We start from the raw sequence: 20188 nt of genomic DNA on the forward strand, positions 1-20188 counted from the left end.
AGAGGCTACATGTTTGTAGCTTTTTTCCCCCTGTCCCCAACCCCATCCCCACCTCCACTTCAGAACATGGCCCCCCGCCCGGCTGGCCAAGTGTTAAGTGATGTGCTTATCCTCGAGAGCAGCTCCGGGTGTCTTTTTAAAATGTAGAGAAAACCAAGTAAGGTGACAGTTTAAGGAAAAAAAATATATAGAATACCAGAAAAGCCGTTTACCCGGAGAATTTTTTCTCCCCCATTTTTGTTTTTACTCAATGACACAAATTTTAGTTCTATTTCCTGATAGCAAAAGGAAAAAAAAAACAAACCCAGCCCTCAAAAAGGCCAAGGCCCCGTCCCCCTGTTGTCGGTGATTTGTTTGTCTTTCTGATAGGTTGAAAATTGTGTAATAAACTTGATGACGCTGTCAATCTTTTATACTGCATTGTATTTTTTTCCTTTTGTAACAAAATATTTTTAAATAATAAATGGGGTGTGAGCTGTTTTATGGATTCTGCATTGAATAGCTTTGTTGAGGTATTTGGGACCTGGGCTGGGGCTGACGTAGAGGCTCTGGGATGGCACTGAAGCCCCGAGTTCGGAGCTAGAAGCGCCGGCTGGGCGTGTGGTGGCCTGCGCAACTCCAGGGGGCCTGGAGCGCAGGTCTTTGAAGCGCCCCATGAGGGTTAGCTTGCTTCCTTAGCCAGCTAAGCTAAGGGAAGAAAAATTCCAAGTTGTCCTTTGTCCTTCAAGATTCCTAAGGTTCGTTCTCTGAGTAAATGTCCTCCCCTTACAGTTCGGTTCTGATGTTCTCAAGTTCAGGAAGGGAAGACTCCTCTGCTCGGAGTCTGGAAGTATGCCTGCCAGTGCCCGCTGCCACTGTCTGTGGACCGCGGCATAACCTGTGAGCTGAGAACCAGAGCTGTTCTGCCTTTCACACAGTGGTGTTTGAAGAATCCGAGAGAGCAACGTGAACATGTTTTGGAAACCGTCATGCTGTCTAAGCTTTAGGAAGTACAGATTAGAAAGTTTAGCAGAGTGTTGTGGGTGAGCTCCTTGGAATTACAGAAAGCTTCTGGCTTTTCAAAGAGCCAGAGGAACTAAGACAAGTGTTACATGTACAAAAAGATGAACAAGAGACCAGGTGGTACATAATGTATACTGGGACCTGCGAAAGCAAGATCAGCAAAAAAACAAGAAACTTTTCGGGGGAGGGAGAACCCCGGAAGCTCTCTGACAACGCACAGCATGAGGGTAATAGGAGTGGGCTCTCAAGGCAGGTTCCGTGGTCCCGTGCTGCCTATTCCAGCAAGCCCCACTTCTACGTGAAGTCTAGAAATCTACTTTTTATGTCCCAGATGACATTCATGTAAACTAAAGCATGAGGACCAGTAAGTTAGAGAAGTAAACACGTTCATCAAAGCGCTACCATGGTGGAACAGAAAGGGAATGATTGGGGTTCCTGTTGGTTCAAATCCCAACTCTTACTTAAGCTAAATGCCCTCAGACAGGAGGTGACTTAACATTCGAGTTGATTTTCTTCTGCCTCACAGGCTCATGGTATGGATTAAATCTACTCTGCCAGGCACTGGATGAGTATTAGTCTCCTATACATTGCTGTCATGGTATAGAGCCACAAACCCGAATCTGCGTGTGCCGAGTGCTTCCTGAACTGGGCCAGACCTCAGCCTCTAGGGATGGCCATTGCAGTCACCTGACCTGGCCATGCGTGTGATAAATATCTGAGCAGGTCTCTCCCAGCCCCTGTGACCAAGGCCTACTCCTTCACTCAGGTCCTCTCCACTGTTCCAAAATGTTGATCCTTCAGGTCTAGATGGGCAGCCCAGTGAATTCCCCTTGGCATTCGAATACAAAACCCAACCACATGAGCCCTGAAAGACTGGCTATGCTCATTCCCATCCCCTGCTGCCTCAGTTTCTGTTATATGACATTCTGTTGTGTGACTACACCTGCACGTGTGGTTCCAGCAAGCTGCAGGAAGAATGAACCTCCGTGGAACCGGCCCCGGGAAGCACCGTGCATGAAGCTCCCAGAGAACCATCAGATGAATGAGGACTTCCTGCTCTAATCCCATCCCCATTTCCAACTACTCATCCTCCTCAAGTGGTACCTGTTGAGCAGAATTTACTTGATCTAGACAGATTGCTAAGACAAGATTTCTAGATCCAACTGTTAGTAACAGGTTATGGGATGCTTGGCTGTTCCCTTCTCATCTCTGTCTCCAAAGTGGGGGGTTTAGATTCCTTTCTAAGGTTCCTTTTAATTATAAGCCACCTCTAAACTTCCAACTGAGCCTTTCATTCATTTATCTGTGTTGCCGGAAGAGCGACCTTAACCACTGAGCCTTTAGAAGAAATGGAGAGGCCCTGGAGAACCAGTTCCTGTCTAGCTTAATGTCAACAACTTCTTCAAAGCACAGCTAGAGAAAACAGCAGTGCAAGCAACAGGCCAGGGGTTGGGGGGCGGGGGGGCGTCTGTGACTGAAACACCAAGGAGGTTCCAAGATTTTTTGTTACTGTTTCATGGTGGATTAGGCCTGTTTACAGTTTTTGGATAGACTCCAAAAGCAGCCAGGAAGCAAGGACACAGAAGGGGTAGGAAACAAGATAAATGATCAGTGTTTCTGGACAGTGGAGACCTTCACAGGATGAGAAGGAGCTCGATCACAGGAAATAAGCAGAATTAAAAGCCAGCATGGAAATGCTTAAAGACCAATTAACTCTGACTTTGAGCAAGAGCAGATATTCTAGGATTCATCTGACAGCAGAGGGGCCATATGGCTTGAGGTTTTCTGAAGTGGATTCTGTCATGGCTCCTGGTGGCTTCTTGGGGGAAAAGAGAAAAAAAAAGCCACTACTGAGTTAGATGAGAAAATTTTAAAGACTTGGAAAAAGGAATGATACACGCATGTAGGGCACTATTTCTCCAGTTTAAAAAAAAAAAAAGTGTATTTCCTTTTATGTTAATTTGAAATTTTAAAATAAACGACTGGAAAATGCTGGCTTTTGACTATGCTTCTTCCAAGTATTCCTGCCTCATTCTGGTAAGAAGCTGACCATGACCTGTAAGAGGAGTGAGAGAAAAGATGCTGGCTTTGGGGCAGAGGTGAAGTGTATAAGCAGTCTGTTACAGGACGACAGGCCTGAGGAAGATACGGAAGCTGACGGTGCTTTTAGGGGTTAATTTAAGCTAGAGCCGGGGGAAGAAAGTCACCATTGCCTTCGTGTCCACACAGGACCAGTAAGCACAGCCTGAGAACAAACCACTGGGACAAAGCCTACCTTCCCTTGGGGCAGATGAAATTCCAGGGACAGGTGCCATAAGGAAAAGGCTGCAACTCCCATGATAGAAAATACACGTTTATTACAAAATAATGTTTGTATCATGATGAGAGTAGAAAAATAACACTATGAGCCACTAAAAAAATTCTGGAGCTCAGTCTCTGGGGAACGACGTGAGAGGCTTGCGCGTCACCCTGGGAGCAAACCGTCCCAAGGTTCTCTGTACTCACAGGGAGTATGTGGCTCCGGTCCTGAAGGAAGTCCAAGGAGCCCACGTGGGCCACACAAGATGCTCTGGCCATGAGGATCAAAGAGAACCGGAGCTCAGCAGGGAGCTGGCTCTGAGCCGGGCCAGAATGGGACAGCCTCGTCCCTCCCTACGCTGGAGTGTAGCACAGTCTCTTGGGCTGATGGTCCTGGTTTAGAAGATGATGCCCAGTGGCCTCATGCTCGGATGTCTGTACTGAGGAAGAGCTGCGACCCTTCCCAGAACAACATGACCCAATTCTCACTGGTGTGGCTAAAGACCAGAAGAACCTGTGGTCTCAGCCCATGAGGGCTGCTGGCTGAAATGTCTGCACTTCAAATCCTGTCCATACTGATGGCAGAAAGAAAGAAAAAAGGTTAAAAGACCAGTGAACAAGAGCAACTGGCCTAAACTGTTCTATCTTCCAAGCCTCTTGGCCCCAAAGAACAAAGGGAATCTCTTCCCTGAGTAACTGTCTACCCTGAATAGGAAAAGCAATCCCCTAGGCACCCTTTTTCCCCCTGAAAGTGCTTCAGACCCCTCAGGCTTCAGAAGAACAATGAGTCCCTCCCTAGGAGGAGATGGGAACCCAACCCTCAGGTGACAGGACATGGTCCCTCAGCAGCAGTACCTGGAGAAAGCCGTCAGGGTGAGCACCTCAAGCAGCAGCTCTGAACCACAGAAGAAAAGCAAGATGCTGTTCATGATGGCTTCTAGGCGGAGCACGTAGGTCTGCAGCAGCAGGTAATAGGAGGCCATCATGGCAGATGGGAAGGTCAAGGCCACGCTAATACCAAGTGGCATCTTTCGTTGGCAGAGGTTTCCCTTTGTACCTGTCAGACACAGCCCATGGAATCACCTCCAAGTGGCCTGCTTTCCCTGGGCTCAGAGGAAAGGTTGGGGGGATGGCATGGGAGAGCCTGGCAAGGCAGAGAAAAATGATCCCAAATGGGGATGGGCAGATTTATAAATGAGGTCCCACTGCGCTCAAAATTCGAGGCTCCAGAGGTGCCACAGGATGGGAGTCGTTCACTCCAAAGGTCCTGCTTCAAGTCTGCCTCCCACTCAAGGGACAGCGACTTCTTTGCTTGGGGGGAATATTTTTTTAACTATAATATGTAATCATTGAAAACTTTTCAACTAATATAAATACAGAAAATAATTTTAGAAAATATGGAAACTAAAAGGCTCCAGGACTGCCCAGTGGAGACAGCCATTATTACAGAACGATGTATACTGCTGCAGACTTTTTTATGTGTGTATACTTACATATTACTATTTATTATTATAAAAATAGGATCATACTCTACATACTGTTTTCCATTTATTTTTCCCCATTTAACGTAAGTTAGACAACTTTCCACGTATAACTACCTAATTCTTTTTTTTAATGGCTATGAGCGATTTCATTGAGGCAATTCTATAATTTATTTAACTAATCCTGTATTAGCAGATGTTTAGGTTGCTTCCAATTTTTTTTTAAGATTTTGTTTATTAGAGAGAGAGTACTATCGGGGGGAGGGGCAGAGGGAGAGGGAGAAGCAGACTCCCACTGAGCAGGGAGCCCAATGTGGGGCTTAATCCCAGGACCCTGAGATCATGATCTGACCTGAAGTCAGATACTTAACCAACTGAGCCACCCAGGCGCCCCTCTAATTTTTTTTTTATTAATTTTATTTTTTAAGTAATGTCTACCCAGCATGGGGCTTGGACTTACAACCCAGAGATCAAGAGTGGCACACTCCATGACTAAGCCAGCCAGGGGCCCCTCTAATGTATTGATGTTACAAAATATGTGGCCATAAGCTTTCTCCAATAGGTACCTTTACATATCTGTGGAAGTATTTGGTTTTTTTTCAACCAGTTTTAGATGTGTAATTGTCAGGACTAAGAATACAAATTTTAGGGGCACCTAGCTGACTCGGTCCTTTGAGCTTATGACTCTAGATTTCAGCTCAGGTCATGATCTCAGAGCTGTGAGATCAAGCCCTGCATCAGGCTCTGTGCTCAGTGGGGAGTCTGCTTGAGATTCTCTCCCTCTGCCCCTCAACCCCACTCATGTGCACATTCTCTCAAATTAATAAATAAAATCTTAAAAAAAAAAAAAATACAGGGTGCCTGGGTGGCTCAGTGGGTTGAGCCTCTGCCTTTGGCTCGGGTCGTGATCTTGGGGTCCTTGGATCGAGTCCCGCGTTGGGATCTCTGCTCAGCGGGGAGCCTGCTTCCCCCGCCCGCCTCTCTGCCTACCTGTGATCTCTATCTCTGTCCAATAAACAAATAAAAATCTTAAAGAAAAAATACATATTTTACATGGCAAAACTATTAGCAAAACAATTGTTCTAATTTATATTCCCAAAGAGTGTGGGAATAGAAAGGCCTGGTCTTCATATCCATTCCAATACTGGGTATTTGGAAATCTTTTAAATATGATGGATGAAATTGTTACTTTGTCGGTTCAATTTGCTTTTTATTAATGAGTTTGGGCATTTTATCATGATTACTGATCCTCTGTAATTATTCTTTTTTTTTTTCTAAAGATTTTATTTATTTATCTGACAGAGAGAGATCACAAGCAGGCAGAGAGGCAGGCAGAGAGAGAGGAGGAAGCAGGCTCCCCGCTGAGCAGAGAGCCCGATGCGGAGCTCGATCCCAGGACCCTGAGATCATGACCTGAGCCGAAGGCAGCAGCTTAACCCACTGAGCCACCCAGGCGCCCCCTCTGTAATTATTCTTGTATGAACTGCCTATTAGTGTCCCTTACCAATTTTTAAAATTAGGTCATCTTTTCTTTAGTGATTTACGTGAGCCTTCTTTATCCTTTGTTACATGTGTTGCAAATACTGTTTCTTCTCAGCTTCTGTTTTAACACTGTTTTCTGGGATAAGATATTCTAACTAGTAAGGAATTTGCTCTGGATCTGTGAGGATAAAAAACTTGTCCTAAGGGCACCTGGGTGGCCCAGTTGGTTAAGCATCAGCCTTTGGCTCAGGTCATGATCTCAGGGTCCTGGGATTGAGCCCTGTGTCAGGTTCCCTGCTCAGTGGAGAGCCTGCTTCTCCCTCTCCCTCTGCTGCTCTCTTGACTTCTGCTCTGTCTCCCTCTCTTCCTCTGTCAAATAAATAAATAAAATCTTTAAAAAAAAAAAAAATGTCCTAAGAAATCCGTGTTCAGAGAGCAGAGGGGACCTTAATACTAATGTGACATATATGGCCTTGAACATGGAGTTACAGTCAAATCTATTCTCCCAAGCAAGCCAGGGGGAGGAACCAGGCTCTCCTAGCACTTAGGAAATTAGGAAGGAACTATCTAAAATGCTACTGACAAACTCTAGCCCTACAGAGCAATAAACAAGTAAAGCTTGACCCAAAATATGAAGCAGCTTAAAACTTCCGAGAGGGAGTAATGGGACTTTCCACCAGATCCAATCTCTTATTGTGAGACTAGGTTATGTACTTGTTCTTGTTAATCAAGTTACAGAGAGCAGTCTGTCTGAGAAGGAATGGAAACATTCTCTGGACAACACTCACCAAAAAACAGTCGAATTACTTCAATTCCAAGGTAAAGGAGAAGCATCACCACATCGAGTACTAGGTTGGCTGTTGGATATGGTAGCAGGAGAGCTGCCAACAGAAAAGCCAGGGTTTGCAAGCCTATAACAGCACCCACAAGAGCTCCCCCACACCTGGGGATAAAGAAGGCATGCATCTTCTCAGCTTTCCATGAACTAGTTAGCGAGATGTGGGCAGGATCTATTAACCTGCTGCAGGACACGTTAACTCGCAGCGTGACTGTGTCTGTTAGAGGCCAGTTCGTTATTAGGGGATTTCACCCCGAACTCCAAGAGTCTGTGAGGCCTCCACTCTCCAAAATGATTGGATCTACATAGGTACACTGGCCCCTGAACAGTTTCTGAGGGTCACCAATGAGCTTAGTGGGGCTCAGCAGAGAGGTGACAAGGGAGAGTAAGGACAGAGAAGTCACATTTCCCAAACTAAGGAAATGCTTGCTGAGGGGCTTCCGAGTGAATCATTCTCGAAGAAGCCATAGAATGAAGAGGTGAGGAGGAGCTACAGAAAAGCAGGCTCTTGATGGGAGTTGGCTCTGGGCTGAAGTGGGGAAGGGATGTTGGGGCAACGGTAGTCAAGCCCCACGCCTTACCTTTGTACAGAAATATGAAGAGTTCCAGCAGAAAATAGGTAGCATAATACCACCCGTTCAGAAAGAACAGGATTTCCAGGGGGGTGGAGGACAGCCGTTTACCTGGAAAGACGAGCACAAATAAGAGGGATGGGCCAGACGGCACCTCAATCTCTGTTCTTTGAATGGTTCTGTGCCTAACTTGGAAGAAAACACGAGGTCGCAGCTAGTGGAAAAGGCCACCTGGGATACCTCTGACTGCGGATAAAGAGAGGGCATGTGCGCGCGTCCCTCTGTGTGTGTGTGTGTGTAGGGGGCTTCCCTTAACCCCCCTCATTCCCCGGAATTACCGTCAAACCCGACTCTTGTCTTCTGGGTGGAAGTCAAGGCCTCTCTAAGATCTAACCCGGTCACTATTCGGGCCATTGGGGCGCAAAGGCCAGCACTGGCCTGTTCGAGGTCACACAGCAAATTCGTAACTGAGCCGGCCTAGAAAGGCCCAGCTCAGGATCTGGGGGCTTCTAGACCTGCACCTGGAGACCTTCAGGCATTCCGGGAGGGTGGGGCTGCGAAACCCCACTCTAGACGAGCGGGGAGCGATGTCCCTAGCCCCGAGAATGACGAGTTTAGGTCGAGCTCTAACGGGGGCGAGAGGGACACTGAAGGCATCAGGACCAGAGACTCACACACCTCCGAAATCTCACCTCGCGGCGCCATCTTCAGTCCCCATGGAAACTGCGCACGCCGCTACAGCCGCTCGCAGAGCAGCGAGGCGCGGCCGGAAGCGGGGGATGGAGCGACCCCGGCTTCTGGCCCCTCTGTCCGCCCGCGGCACTCTATGGTTTCCAGGGCCCGGCCACGCGTGCGCGGGGAGGAGCGCGGCCGACAGCCTTTCGTGGGATTTCGCCTCGCTGAGTGTGGAGGAAGAGTGACAGGGGGTACGGCTGTCGCCCGAGGGGCCCCGGGGCAGTGGCAGGTCTCAGGCTCCCCCGACCCCAGGTGGCCATGCATTGGTCTAAATGGTCAGCTGTGTGGCACCGTGACCACAGGATTAGTAAATGGACCCTAGCCCGAGGATTCTCTTTTCTAACAAGGGACTTTATGATGAGAAGCAGCTTGCGCGACGGTGCTCTGCAAACACCGCGTGGGGGTTAGCATCGGCCTGTAGTGTGGCGGATTTAGGTGTCAGGTAGTTAGCGGACCCCACAATGGGTCAGAAACAGAGGGCCCCTCCAAGAAGCACAGAGAAGACACAAAGATGAAACGTGATCACCACGTGACCCAGAACAGGAGGGGAGTTGAGAGACCAAAATACTCCTCGTCGGGAACTGAAAGTTGCCAAGGGATGGCCTGTGAACTGGGTTCTGAAGTCTGAATACCATTTGGAGTAATAAAAGTGTGTCGCTTCCCGCAGAGGAGTGGAAAGATAAAGGGTTTTCAGTGGACCCAGGCTGACATGCCCGTTAACCCGCAGTCGGTCCTGGCAGGGCAGGAAACAGGTAATTTGAATAGAGTGACTAACCTTTAAGGATGTCGCCAGTTGGAATGGAGGTGGGCGGTAATTCTTTTCTTCTGGGCATAAAGGGGAAGGAGCAGAAGCGATTCCATGCACCTGGAGAGGGGTATGAAGAAGCCCTCCCACCAGGCCCTGACAGTCCGAGAAGCCTGGTGGGTACATAACCAACCTTGTTTCCCTCCCCTCTCCTCTGCCTTTCTATCTCTACTTGTGCCTCCCATTGGCAGAACTTTCTGCAAGCTGAAGGTTTTCTTTAGCAACCGTGAGCAAAGCACAGGGTAAGGTGGGGAAGGGTGGAAAAGGATCTGGTGGCACAGGGCCGTCTTCACCTCTACTGCCTGCTCCATATGAGACATTAGGCAGGTTCCAGCTTTGAGTCTCAGATGTCCCATCTCTAAAAGGAAGGTGGACCAGCTGCTTGCTCTTGTACTTAAAGTTGTTAGGTTGGCAGGGTGTGATGGTGGCGAAACACAACCACACCCACTCATTTACATATTGTATACCGCTTCTCTCAGGGGACAGTGGTTAAACTGAGTCCTTTCCAGTTTCCAGCAGAAACAATGTGGCCTGCAGCCTTGAAAACTTAACCACCTAGCCCTATTCACCCCTGTCATAAAGGATGGCAAGGAGTAAACGTACCAAAGGTTAAAGTAGATGCTAAGACTGAATTGCTTCTAGCACAGCAAGCAGCAAGCATGGCAGCCTGGGTCCCCTGCACCCAGGTCCTTTGAATGACAATGAGCCCAGATAGTGGGGCACACAAAGCACGAAGCCCCATCCAAGGAGCCCAGGGTAAGGGTTCAGCACCTTTTTAAACAAGCAGTTAAAAAGCCAGGGCCCTGGGGGGTGGGAGCAATTACAGTGTAGTCATATATACAATAAGGGGTTAATATACAAAATAAATAGAGAACTGGGGCACCTGGGTGACTCAGTGGGTTGGGCCTCTGCCTTCAGCTCAGGTCATGATCCCAGGGTCCCAGCCCCGCATTGGGCTCTCTGCTCCGAGAGCAGCCTGCTTCCCCCTCTCTCTGCCTGCCTCTCTGCCTACTTGTGATCTCTCTCTGTGTCAAATAAATAAAATCTTTAAAATAAAATAAAATAAATAGAGAATTTATACACTCAATAACAAAACAAAACAACAGTCTGCTTAAGAAATGGGCAGATGCCGGGGCGCCTGGGTGGCTCAGTGGGTTAAGCCTCTGCCTTCGGCTCGGGTCATGATCCCGGGGTTCTGGGATCGAGCCCCGCGTCAGGCTCTCTGCTCAGCAGGGAGCCTGCTCCACTTCCTCTCTCTGCCTGCCTCTCTGCCTACCTGTGATCTCTGTCTGTCAATAAATAAATAAAATCTTTAAAAAAAAAAAAAAAAAGAAATGGGCAGATGCCATGAACAGACATTTTTCTGAAGAAGACATCCAGATGGCCAACAGACACATGAAAAGGTGCTCAACATCACTCATTATCACGGGAATGCACATCAAAATCAGTGAGAAAAAAGAAGTCACTGGGTGGCTCAGTGGCTTGAGCCTCTGCCTTCGGCTCAGGTCATGATCTCAGGGTCTTGGGATCGAGGCCCGCATCGGGCTCTCTGCTCAGAGGGGAGCCTACTTCCCCCTCTCTCTCTGCCTGCCTTTCTGCCTGCTTGTGATCTCTGTCTATCATATAAATAAATAAAATCTTTTTTTTAATTTTAATTTTATTTATTTATTTATTTGACAGAGAGAGAGATCACAAGTAGGCAGAGAGGCAGGGGGAAGCAGGCCCCCTGCTGAGCAGAGAGCCCAATATAGGGCTCGATCCCAGGACCCTGAGACCATGACCTGAGCTGAATGCAGAGGTTTAACCCACTGAGCCACCCAGGCACCCCAATAAATAAAATCTTTAAAAAATATATTTTAAAAAGGGGGGGGTGCCTGGGTGGCTCAGTGAATTAAGCCTCTGCCTTCAGCTCAGGTCATGATCTCAGAGTCCTGGGATGGAGTCCCGCATCGGGCTCTCTGCTCAGCGGGGAGCCTGCTTCCCCCTCTCTGTCTGCCTGCCTCTCTGCCTACTTGTGATCTTTCTCTCTGTCAAATAAATAAAATCTTTTTTAAAAGATTTTTTAAAAGATTTTATTTATTTGAGAGAGAGAGAGCTTGAGAAGTGGGAGGGTCAGAGGGAGAAGCAGACTCCCTGCTGAGCAGGGAGCCCGATGCGGGACTCCATCCCAGGACTCCAGGATCATGACCCGAGCCAAAGGCAGTCGCCCAACCGAGCCACCCAGGTGTCCCTCTTTTTTTTTAAATATTTTTTAAAAAAATAAAATATTTTTGTCAAAGATTGCATTTGTTTATTAGAGAGAGAGGGAACCCAAGCAGGGGGAGCGGTAGGCAGAGGGAGAAGAGGGGAGCCCAATGCGGGTCTCGATCCCAGGACTCTGGATCATGACCTGAGCCCAAGGCCGATGCTTAACTGACTGAGCCACCCAGTTTTCCAAGACCATTGGTTTTAAATATTTCTTCTAGTGGTGCCTGGGTGGCTCAGTGGGTTAAAGCCTCTGCCTTCGGCTCAGGTCATGATCCCAGGGTCCTGGAATCGAGCCCCGCATTGGGCTCTCTGCTTGACAGGGAGCCTGCTTCCCTTCCTCTCTCTCTGCCTGCCTCTCTGCCCACTTGTGACCTCTGTCTGTCAAATAAATAAATAAAATCTTTAAAAAAAATAAATATTTCTTCTAAAAAAAGCTGCATTGTAGGCATTTTAATATGTTTTATTTTCATTATTATTCCATTCAAAGTACTATCTAATTTCCTTACTATTTCTTCTTTGAGCCATGCGTTCTTTACAAGTGTATTATTTAATTGCTCAGTATACTTACTGCTCCTCAGCTCGATTCACCTCTCGGCACTTCTTCTGTGCTAGCAGGCTGGCCATGGAGCATTTCTCCCTTACAGTGAGCACGATGATAAAAGGATGCTAGAAGGACACTGCAGGAAGGAAGGGACTTTCCGGGTTCCGGGGTGCGTCTGCTCTTGCTGCAGGCTGTCAGAGATGTGCATGTGGGGGGACATCCAGCATGCTCTGTCCCAGCTGTGTGCCCAGAGTGGAGGGACCCGCAGCAGTCTGTTAGCTTCAGCCCAGGTTTGGTGATCGCCTTGCCACAGCCTCACTCGGGCAGCGCATTGGATCCCTCTGGAGCCTGCCCACCGGCCCCAGCCTGCTGCACCCCAGGGGGTGTTTCCCAGAGCTTTCCTGATATGGACCCCAGAGACTCCAGATCTTACCCTGCAGTAGCGCCCTGACTCCTCTGCATCCCCTCCTACCGGCCTTGGCTCACCCACACCCACACCCTGGGGCCCTCCCAACAGAGACGCCATGGACACCGTGTACTCCGTACAACATCGCCTCTGATCAAGACCCTCATTTCACAGCAGAGGAAGCGTGGCAATGGCCTTGTGCCCACAGAATTAACAGGACTTCCCACACATACTTCGTCACCCGGAACCAGGGGGCTTGCTTGAAAAGTGGAACAGCTTACTGAAGACTGGGTTATAGCACGGGGTGGGAGACAACATCATGAAAGGATGAGGCTTGATATACAGAATGAAGGACTTCTTTGAATGAGAGTCCATTAGATGGCGCTGTCATCCCCCTGGCCAATATCCATGGGTCCAGGAACCAAGGGGGTGGGAGTAGGAATGACTTGTCGCATTAGACCTTACCCACTCATAGAGTTTTTGCCTCTTATCCTGAAAAATTGGAGCCTACTGATTTGGAGATCTTGGTTCGCAAGTGAGGAATGGTCCACAAAGGGACACAAAAATGGTACCACTGAATTGGAAGAAGGGACTGCTACCTGGCCATTTTGGGCTCCCTATGCCACTAAACCATGGGGCAAAAAAAAAAAAAAAAAAAAACTGTTGCTACACAGTGGAGGAGAGCAAGACTATCTCTGGAACCTAGAGGATTCTCTGCGGGCACCTCTCAGTACATCCATGCTTCCCCAAAAGCAGGGCAATTAAGGACTAAGATCTTTTAGAATGAGGGTTTGGGTGACTGTACCAGGTAAAGAGCCCAAAGCACCAGAATCTCAGCTGAGGACAAGGGAAATACGGAATGATTAGCTGAAGAAGGAAGCCATGGATATCAACTGTGACCTTGTGATCTGTTACAAAAGTGACCCGTTACAAAAACGAGGACTGTAGTAGCTTTGCATGTGTTTCTTTGAGTCTTATATATATCTTTGTATGTACTGACCATTTTCTCCTTTTTTACTTCCCTTTTTATTTTATGTACAAATTGCAGCAGTTTAACTTTATAATTTAATCTTTAGGTAATAGAATATTTCGTGGAACCATGACTAAAATTGTGGAGTAATTACTATAGCCAGCTCTGGAAACAGTGATAGTTAGGACTGTGTCTTCTCATTTGGGAGAGGGGTGAGAACATCACTTTTAAGGATAGATATATTTTATTGGTAGGACTATAACTGATAGGGAAGTTCAAATATGTCTAGAAGGACACATATGGATCCTGAGTAGCCAAGATGATGAATTCTGGTATCTATTTTTTTGCCTCTTAGTTCCAGATTCACCCTATTTAGTACCTGTTCTTTGATAATGGACGGGACTCAGCATTTCTTCCTCGCAGTGAGCCCGATTTTAGCTTTGTCAGTAGAGGGCACTGGAGGGACACTGGAGGGAGGAAAGGACTTGTCTTCTGGGCTGCAGGGAGCTCTGGTTTGCTTTTCCTTGCTCTGGTGCCATGGTCTATCAGCCCTGCCTGAGCACAGAAACGGGTGTGGGGAGCTCAGCGCCAGCTCAGCACCAGCAGTGAGCACTCCCTCCGCAACCTTGCAGACCGGGTCCAGCCCCAGCGACTACTTTGCGGTGGCCCTCCTGGGAGGGAGGCTGCATGCTCCAGGCCTTGTACCTGTGGCAACTCCCTAACTCCCTGCATATGCACCCTGGGCCTTTTTCACCTATGCCCCGGACCATTGTCCCAGAGCCCCCCAGGCATGGACACAGCGTACTCACAGCAGTGCCCCGACTCCCTCTGCACGTCTGCTCACCAACCTCGGCCCTTCTCCTGGGAGGGTTGATTCGCGTGGCCCTCCACGCCTTGCGTGGAGGTCATGCATTCCAGGCCTCGGGCACACAGGACACGCTTAATTCCTTTGGTCACCTTCCCAACAGTCTTGGCTCCCCTGTAGCCTGGAAGGTTGTTTCCCAACCTGTGGGCTCTGGGCCTGGGGCCTACAGGTGGTGTCCTTACGCTGCCTGTGCACCTGCTCACCGGCCTCGGCTCACCTGTGTCCTGGAGGGCTGCGTCTTGCCCGGCAGCCGTGAAGCAGCTCTGGCCTGAGCAAACCCGTGAACTTGTCTCCCACCCAGTGGGCTACAGTGAGGTCTGAACCCCAGTCTCGGGGTTGGGGGACCCTGCCAAGTTTGTCCTTTCTTGGGTACTCTCCCTCAGCCCTCGGGCACCTTTTTAGGTTTCTCTTTTTTAAGAATTCTCTTTACATCTTTATAGTTACTCTTTTGTCATAACTTTATAGTTAATTTATTAATTTATAGTAAACGTGCCACGTTTAAACTACTGTATGGTTTCTGTCTCCTGATTGGACCTAGACTGAAGCACCTCATTATCTTGTTACTGATTTCTAGCTCGATCTCATTATTGTCAAAGAATGTACTATTTGCATTTTTAAATTTATTGAGAACTGTTTTATGGTACATACTGGCCAATATTCTGTGTACTTGGGAAAAAAATTGCATTCTACACTCCTATATGTTTTAAAGAAATTACTAGGAAAAAAGACAAAAAGACTTTCCTTTTAACTGGGCACTATTTCTGATGTGCTCCATTCCTTTCTGAGAATCTGAGCTGCCATCTGTCCATTCCCATTTCCTTCAGGCCAAAGAATTCCTGAAGCATTTCTTGTTGTGCAGAATTGCTGGCGGCTCATTCCGTGAGTTTTCTTTTATCTGAAAATGTCTTTATTTCAACTTCATTCTTAGAAGCATATTTTTGGTGAATGCTGAATTCTGATGATCTTTTCTTTTTTTAAACATCTTAGAGATGTTCTGTTCTCTCCTGACTTCCAATTTTTAGTAAGAAGCCAGCTGTCAGTTGTTATTCCTTTCTGCGTGGTGTGTCTTCTCTTGATGTTTTCAAGATTTGCTTTTCACCTTTAGCTTTCAATGATTTGACTAGGATGCCCTAGCGGTGGCCTTTCTGTGTTTCTCAAGGTGGGCTCGTGCAGTATCTTAAATCTATAAATCTTTCATCAAATTAGGGTAATTTTTGGTCATTGCTTCCTTAAATATTTTTTCTGCCCTGTTTCTTCTCTTTGCCTTCTGGGACTCCAATTACAGATATGTCAGACTGTCTGATGTGATATAACTAGCCTGTGGAATTTTTTTTAATCTCTTTTTCCCTCTGTTTTTCAGCTTGGGTGATTTCTGCTAGTCTGTCTTCTAGTTCGCTGAAGTTCATTGTTATCTCTGCTTTTGGTGTTAAATCCATCCATTTAATTTAAAACTTCCCAGTTACTGTCATTTTTATTTCCAGAATTTCTATTTTTCAAAAATTCTTTGTTTCGGTGCTGAGGTCACCTATCATTTTGCTGGGAATGTATTTTCATTGCTGCCTTAATATCCTTGTCTGTTAATTCCAGTATCTGGCTCATCTCGATGTCCATGTCAGTTTTTAAGATTTTATTTATTTGAGAAAGAGAGAGCACAGCAGGAGAAGGGGCAGGCAGAGGGAAAGGGAGAAGCAATCTCCCTGCTGAGCAGGGAGCCTGACCAGGAGGTGGGGAGGCTCGATCCCTGGACCCTGGGATCATGACCCGTGTCCGAGGCAAACAGACATTCTACCGACTGGGCCACCCAGGCGCCCTCCATGTCCGTTTTGAATGTTAAAGTGTGGAGGCTCTGGTTTCTGTTCCTTGTCTGCAAAGACTAATGTTCCTTTGGTAGCCTCTGGTAATTGTCCTGGCTGGATACACACCGGAGGCCACACTTACTGGGTGGTGGCTCCAATCTCAGTCTAGATCTTCTGTCTTTAGCTGAGTTGCGGTGAGTCTGCATCACACATGCGTGGTGGGGGGCTTGGGCAGAGACGTGGGCAGACAGAATCCAGGGATTCCCACCTCTCTGGCTACCTCCCTTCTGAGATTCTCATCTTTCTCTCCCATGCCTTCAGTTGCCCCGGCTGGGGACTCTGGTCCTGGGATTTTTTACCCACATCTGTACATGCCACTTTGCCTACTGCCAAGTTACAAGCAGCAGAAATCGGGAAGTTTCTCTGCGTGAATCTCCTCTTGAGAGTGTGGACTGCCCATCAAACTCTCCCTTCATTCTGTTATCTTCAAGCAGCTGTTTTTTCCTATCATGTCCAGACTTTACAGTTATCTGTGGAGGTGTCATTCCCGTAAGTTCCTAGGTATAGTTTAAGTATTTTATCTATTTCCTCCGTTTTCCTCTATTTCATGAATGTATTAATCATAGTTTAAACCCCTTGTCTACTTTCCCCAATATCTGGATCCCCTGTTTCTATTTTTTTACTTTTACTCTGGTTTTAAATAATAGGGCCTATCTCTTGCCTTGCCCGTACTTATTGCTAGATCCAGAGATTGTGTATAAAAAACATAGTGTCTCTAGATTTTTTTTTTCCCACTCTTTTCTCTGAAAGGCAGATAGAAGGGGACTGATTACCTTAACTTACTCACGAACTCTATAGACGGTAGAAGCTGCACCGCCACTTTGATAAGCGTCTGTCTACCTGTTTCATCTTGTTCCTAGCGAGGAACCCTGAGCTTTTTATCTGTTCAGCAGTTCCCTCCCGCCGGCGGGTCCTGAATTCTAATTATCAGCACCGTAAATCTGCCAAAAATTCTGTTCTGCTCTTCGGAGCTTTGCAGCTTAGCTTTTGATAACCTCTGGCCCTAAGATTTTGTAAATATCTTGAGGAGGTAATTGTTCACTGTGTAAGCCTCCTCCGGTCCTCAGTTTTGTTTCTCCAGTGTTGTAAGACAACCTGGCTCGGCAGGCTTCTGTTTCCTGGCTGTAACCCTCCATCTGAGCAAAGCCTGGATTCTTGGCTTCTTGCTCAAACCCAGAATCAGCAAATGCCCCAGGGAAAAATCTGCTGCAAACTGTCAGCTCCCTACTTTAGAATTTGGTATGAATCTCCCTACTTTAGAATTTTGGGTCCCTCCACCCTCCTTCCTTCAGTAATCCTCTGAGGCCCTTTAAAAAGATGATTTTTATATTTTATCTGTTTTTTTTCTAGTTACTAACTGGAGCACTGGTCAGCCAGAAGCAACTCTGTCCTCCTAAGTCTCTAAGCATTTGTAAAATGCTTTTCTTTCCTCTGATCGCCGACTGTCCCCAGGGAGTTAATTTAACATTCCATCTTAAATACACATTCCTACTGCTAAGTGGGGGGGTGGGGAGGCAAATGGTTTTATGGCACTTTCCCCATAATCATAGCTGTATATAAAATATATACACATATTGTCAAAGATTTGAAATAAGTGAAATAAATGACTGGGACAGGACTGTGGCAAACTGCGTTTGTCTGGTTTTGGTAAAAATATTTCTGAAATGTTGTATTATCTGTAAGAAGTATACAGGTAAATGTAGATTGTCAGGGAGGGGATGGAGAGGGAACTCAGTGGCTGAGATACAGCAGTGGGAAGATTAATCGCATAAACCTTTTTAAAGCTTAAATTTTGTATCACACGAATATATTAACTATTAAGGAAAGTAAATACACACACACACACACACACACACACACACACACACACACACACCAGAATTCACAGGACCTCAAAGTGCCACAAATATTTTGAAGAAACAGGCATTTGGTTGTTCTCACTAGCTGCAAAGACTACAGAGAACAATCTAGGCCAGATTCATTCTGGGGCACAGAAAATTTCATCTTCCCGAAATTGTTGTGAGCAAAGGGGAATATAACATTCCTATACAAGCTTCTGTGAAAAGTTCAAAGTTGGGCTATTTTTTCATGGATGTGGGTGTAGTAAGCATAGATGATGGTTGCTTTGTTAGTTTTTTTAAGATCACTTGTTCCAATTATAGGATATGGGGCCTTACACGATTTAACCCTGTACCTTTTCAAATAACTGTTAAAATCTTGAAAGCACAGCTGATTACCTATACAGTCTCTCTTTCCCCAGAACTTTATTCCAGTCCTTTAAACCAGGGCTCAGTATACTGTGACCTGTATGGGGCAGATCTAGCCTATTTTCACACAGCCCTTGAGCTAAGAATGGCTTTACATTTTTACATGGCTAAAAAGAGTTTAAAGAAAAATATTGTGTGACACATGAATAGGATATGAAATTCAAATCTGTGTCCTTAAATAGTTTCATCAGAAGGCGGCTACATTCATTCATTGATGTATCATTCCGGCCGCTTTCACATTCTGGCGCGGAAGCGGAGCACGTGCAGGCCCCAGACAGGCAGGTCTGGTTCCAGACCAGCACAGCAGAGAAATAACGCAATAAAGCAAGTCAAATGAATTTTTTCATTTCCTAGTGTACATAAAAGTTGTGTTTACACCATACTATAGTCCACTAAAGGTTCACTAGCTTTAGGTCCTAAAAAAAAAAACCCTACATATATACCTAATTAAATATAATTGCTGGGGCGCCTGGGTGGCTCAGTTGGTTGAGCGTCTGACTCCTGATTTTGGCTCAGGTCCTGCTGATCTCAGGGTGGTGGGATCCAGTCCTGGGCTGCATTGGGCTCCACGCACCATGGGGAGTCAGCCCGCGATTTTCTCTCTCCCTCTCTCTCTCCCCACCACTCTCTCACTAAAAAAAATAAACCCTTAAAAAAACTAAACTAAATTAAAAACAATAAAAAATAATGGACATTGGGGGAGGGTATATGCTATGGTGAGTGCTGTGAATTATGTAAGACTGATGATTCACAGACCTGTACCCCTGAAGCAAATAATACATTATACGTTAATTAAAAAAAAAAACAATAAAAAATAATTGCTAGGGCAGCCTTGGTAGCTCAGTTGTTAAGCGTCTGCCTCTGACTCAGGTCATGATCCTGGGTCTTAGGATCGAACCCTGCATTGGGCTCTCTGCTCAGTGGGAAACTGCCTCTCCCTCTCCTACTCCCCCTGCTTGTGTTCCCTCTCTTGCTGTCTCTTTCTCTGTCAAATAAAGTCTTACTTAAAAATTGCTAAAAAATGCTAACCATATCTGAGCTTTCAGTGAGTTGTAATCATTTTTTTAAGATATTTACTTATTTGACAGAGAGAGTGAGCGAGCACTATTGCGGGGTGGGAGGCAGCCAGCAGAGGGAGAAGCCGACTCCCCGCTGAGCAGGTAGCCTGATTCAGGACTTGATTCCAGGACTCTGGGATCATGACCTGAGCCAAAGGCAGACGCTTAACCGAGCCCCCCAGGAGTCCCGAGTCGTACTTTTTGCTGACGAGGGTCCTGCCTCAGTGTCGCTGCAGCTGCTTCCCGTGAACTTGTATATTACAGCAACTGCTGCTTTCCTTAAACCTCATGACCCAGCCTCCACTAGTTTTGCACTTTTCTTGGGCAGCTTGCCCACCTCTCTCAGCCTTCATAGAATTGGAGTTTGGGCCTGGCTGTGGGTTGCTCGGAATGGTGACGCTGGTTTGAACTTCTACCCAAACCACTCAAACTTTCTCCGTATCAGCAACAAGGCTGCTTTGCTTTGTTTGTGTGAACGCTAGAGCAGCGCTTCTAATTTCCTTCGAGAAATTTCCTTTGCATTCACAGCTTGGCTGTTTGGTCCAGGAGGTCTACCTTTCGGCCCATTTTGGCTTTTGACACGTCTTCCTCAGTAGGCGAAGTCATTCTGGCTTTGATTTTAAGTGAGACACGCAACTCTTTCTTTCACTTGAACATTCAGAGACCATCGTAGGGTTATTCACTGGCCTAAGTTCAATACTGTTGTGTCTCAGGGAACAGGGAGGCCAGAGGAGAAGGGGAGAGACGGGGTGGTGGTGCCAGTCG

The 20188-nt window shown here is 46.8% G+C and overlaps 1 protein-coding gene across 5 annotated transcripts; it reads right to left on the reverse strand.

Moving 5' to 3' along the window:
• Positions 1-2958: 2958 nt before the first annotated feature.
• On the reverse strand, positions 2959-12696 carry LOC111150250 (transmembrane protein 216). Of its 5 annotated transcripts, none has more exons than XM_022507681.1 (6): positions 12029-12696; positions 9184-9273; positions 7683-7784; positions 7052-7144; positions 4156-4357; positions 3509-3875 (listed from the first exon to the last, which is right to left on the reverse strand). In XM_022507681.1, exons 2-6 carry the CDS (start codon positions 9239-9241, stop codon positions 3860-3862), a joined length of 471 nt encoding a protein of 156 aa, XP_022363389.1. In that variant the 5' UTR covers positions 9242-9273; positions 12029-12696; the 3' UTR covers positions 3509-3859. The 5 variants fall into 5 exon arrangements, with proteins under 5 accessions (XP_022363387.1, XP_022363388.1, XP_022363389.1 ...); XM_022507682.1 differs by lacking the exon at positions 12029-12696 and adding an exon at positions 9507-10051; XM_022507679.1 differs by lacking the exons at positions 3509-3875; positions 12029-12696 and adding an exon at positions 2959-3058 and having other exon boundaries at positions 8366-9241.
• Between the last annotated feature and the right edge of the window lie 7492 nt (positions 12697-20188).

This window comes from Enhydra lutris, unplaced genomic scaffold (genome assembly GCF_002288905.1).
Source record: "Enhydra lutris kenyoni isolate GAN:26980312 unplaced genomic scaffold, ASM228890v2 scaffoldscaffold22, whole genome shotgun sequence".
NCBI classification, from domain to species: domain Eukaryota; kingdom Metazoa; phylum Chordata; class Mammalia; order Carnivora; family Mustelidae; genus Enhydra; species Enhydra lutris.

Excerpts from the sequence above, each read along its gene's own strand:
- LOC111150250 (XM_022507679.1), bottom strand. Across the intron at positions 4,358-7,051 it reads AGTAATTCGACTGTTTTTTG|GTACAAAGGGAAACCTCTGC; the intron begins GTGAGTGTTGTC and ends TGTGTCTGACAG. Across the intron at positions 3,059-4,155 it reads ACCCTGACGGCTTTCTCCAG|GTCATGGTCAGCTTCTTACC; the intron begins GTACTGCTGCTG and ends CTCCTCTTACAG.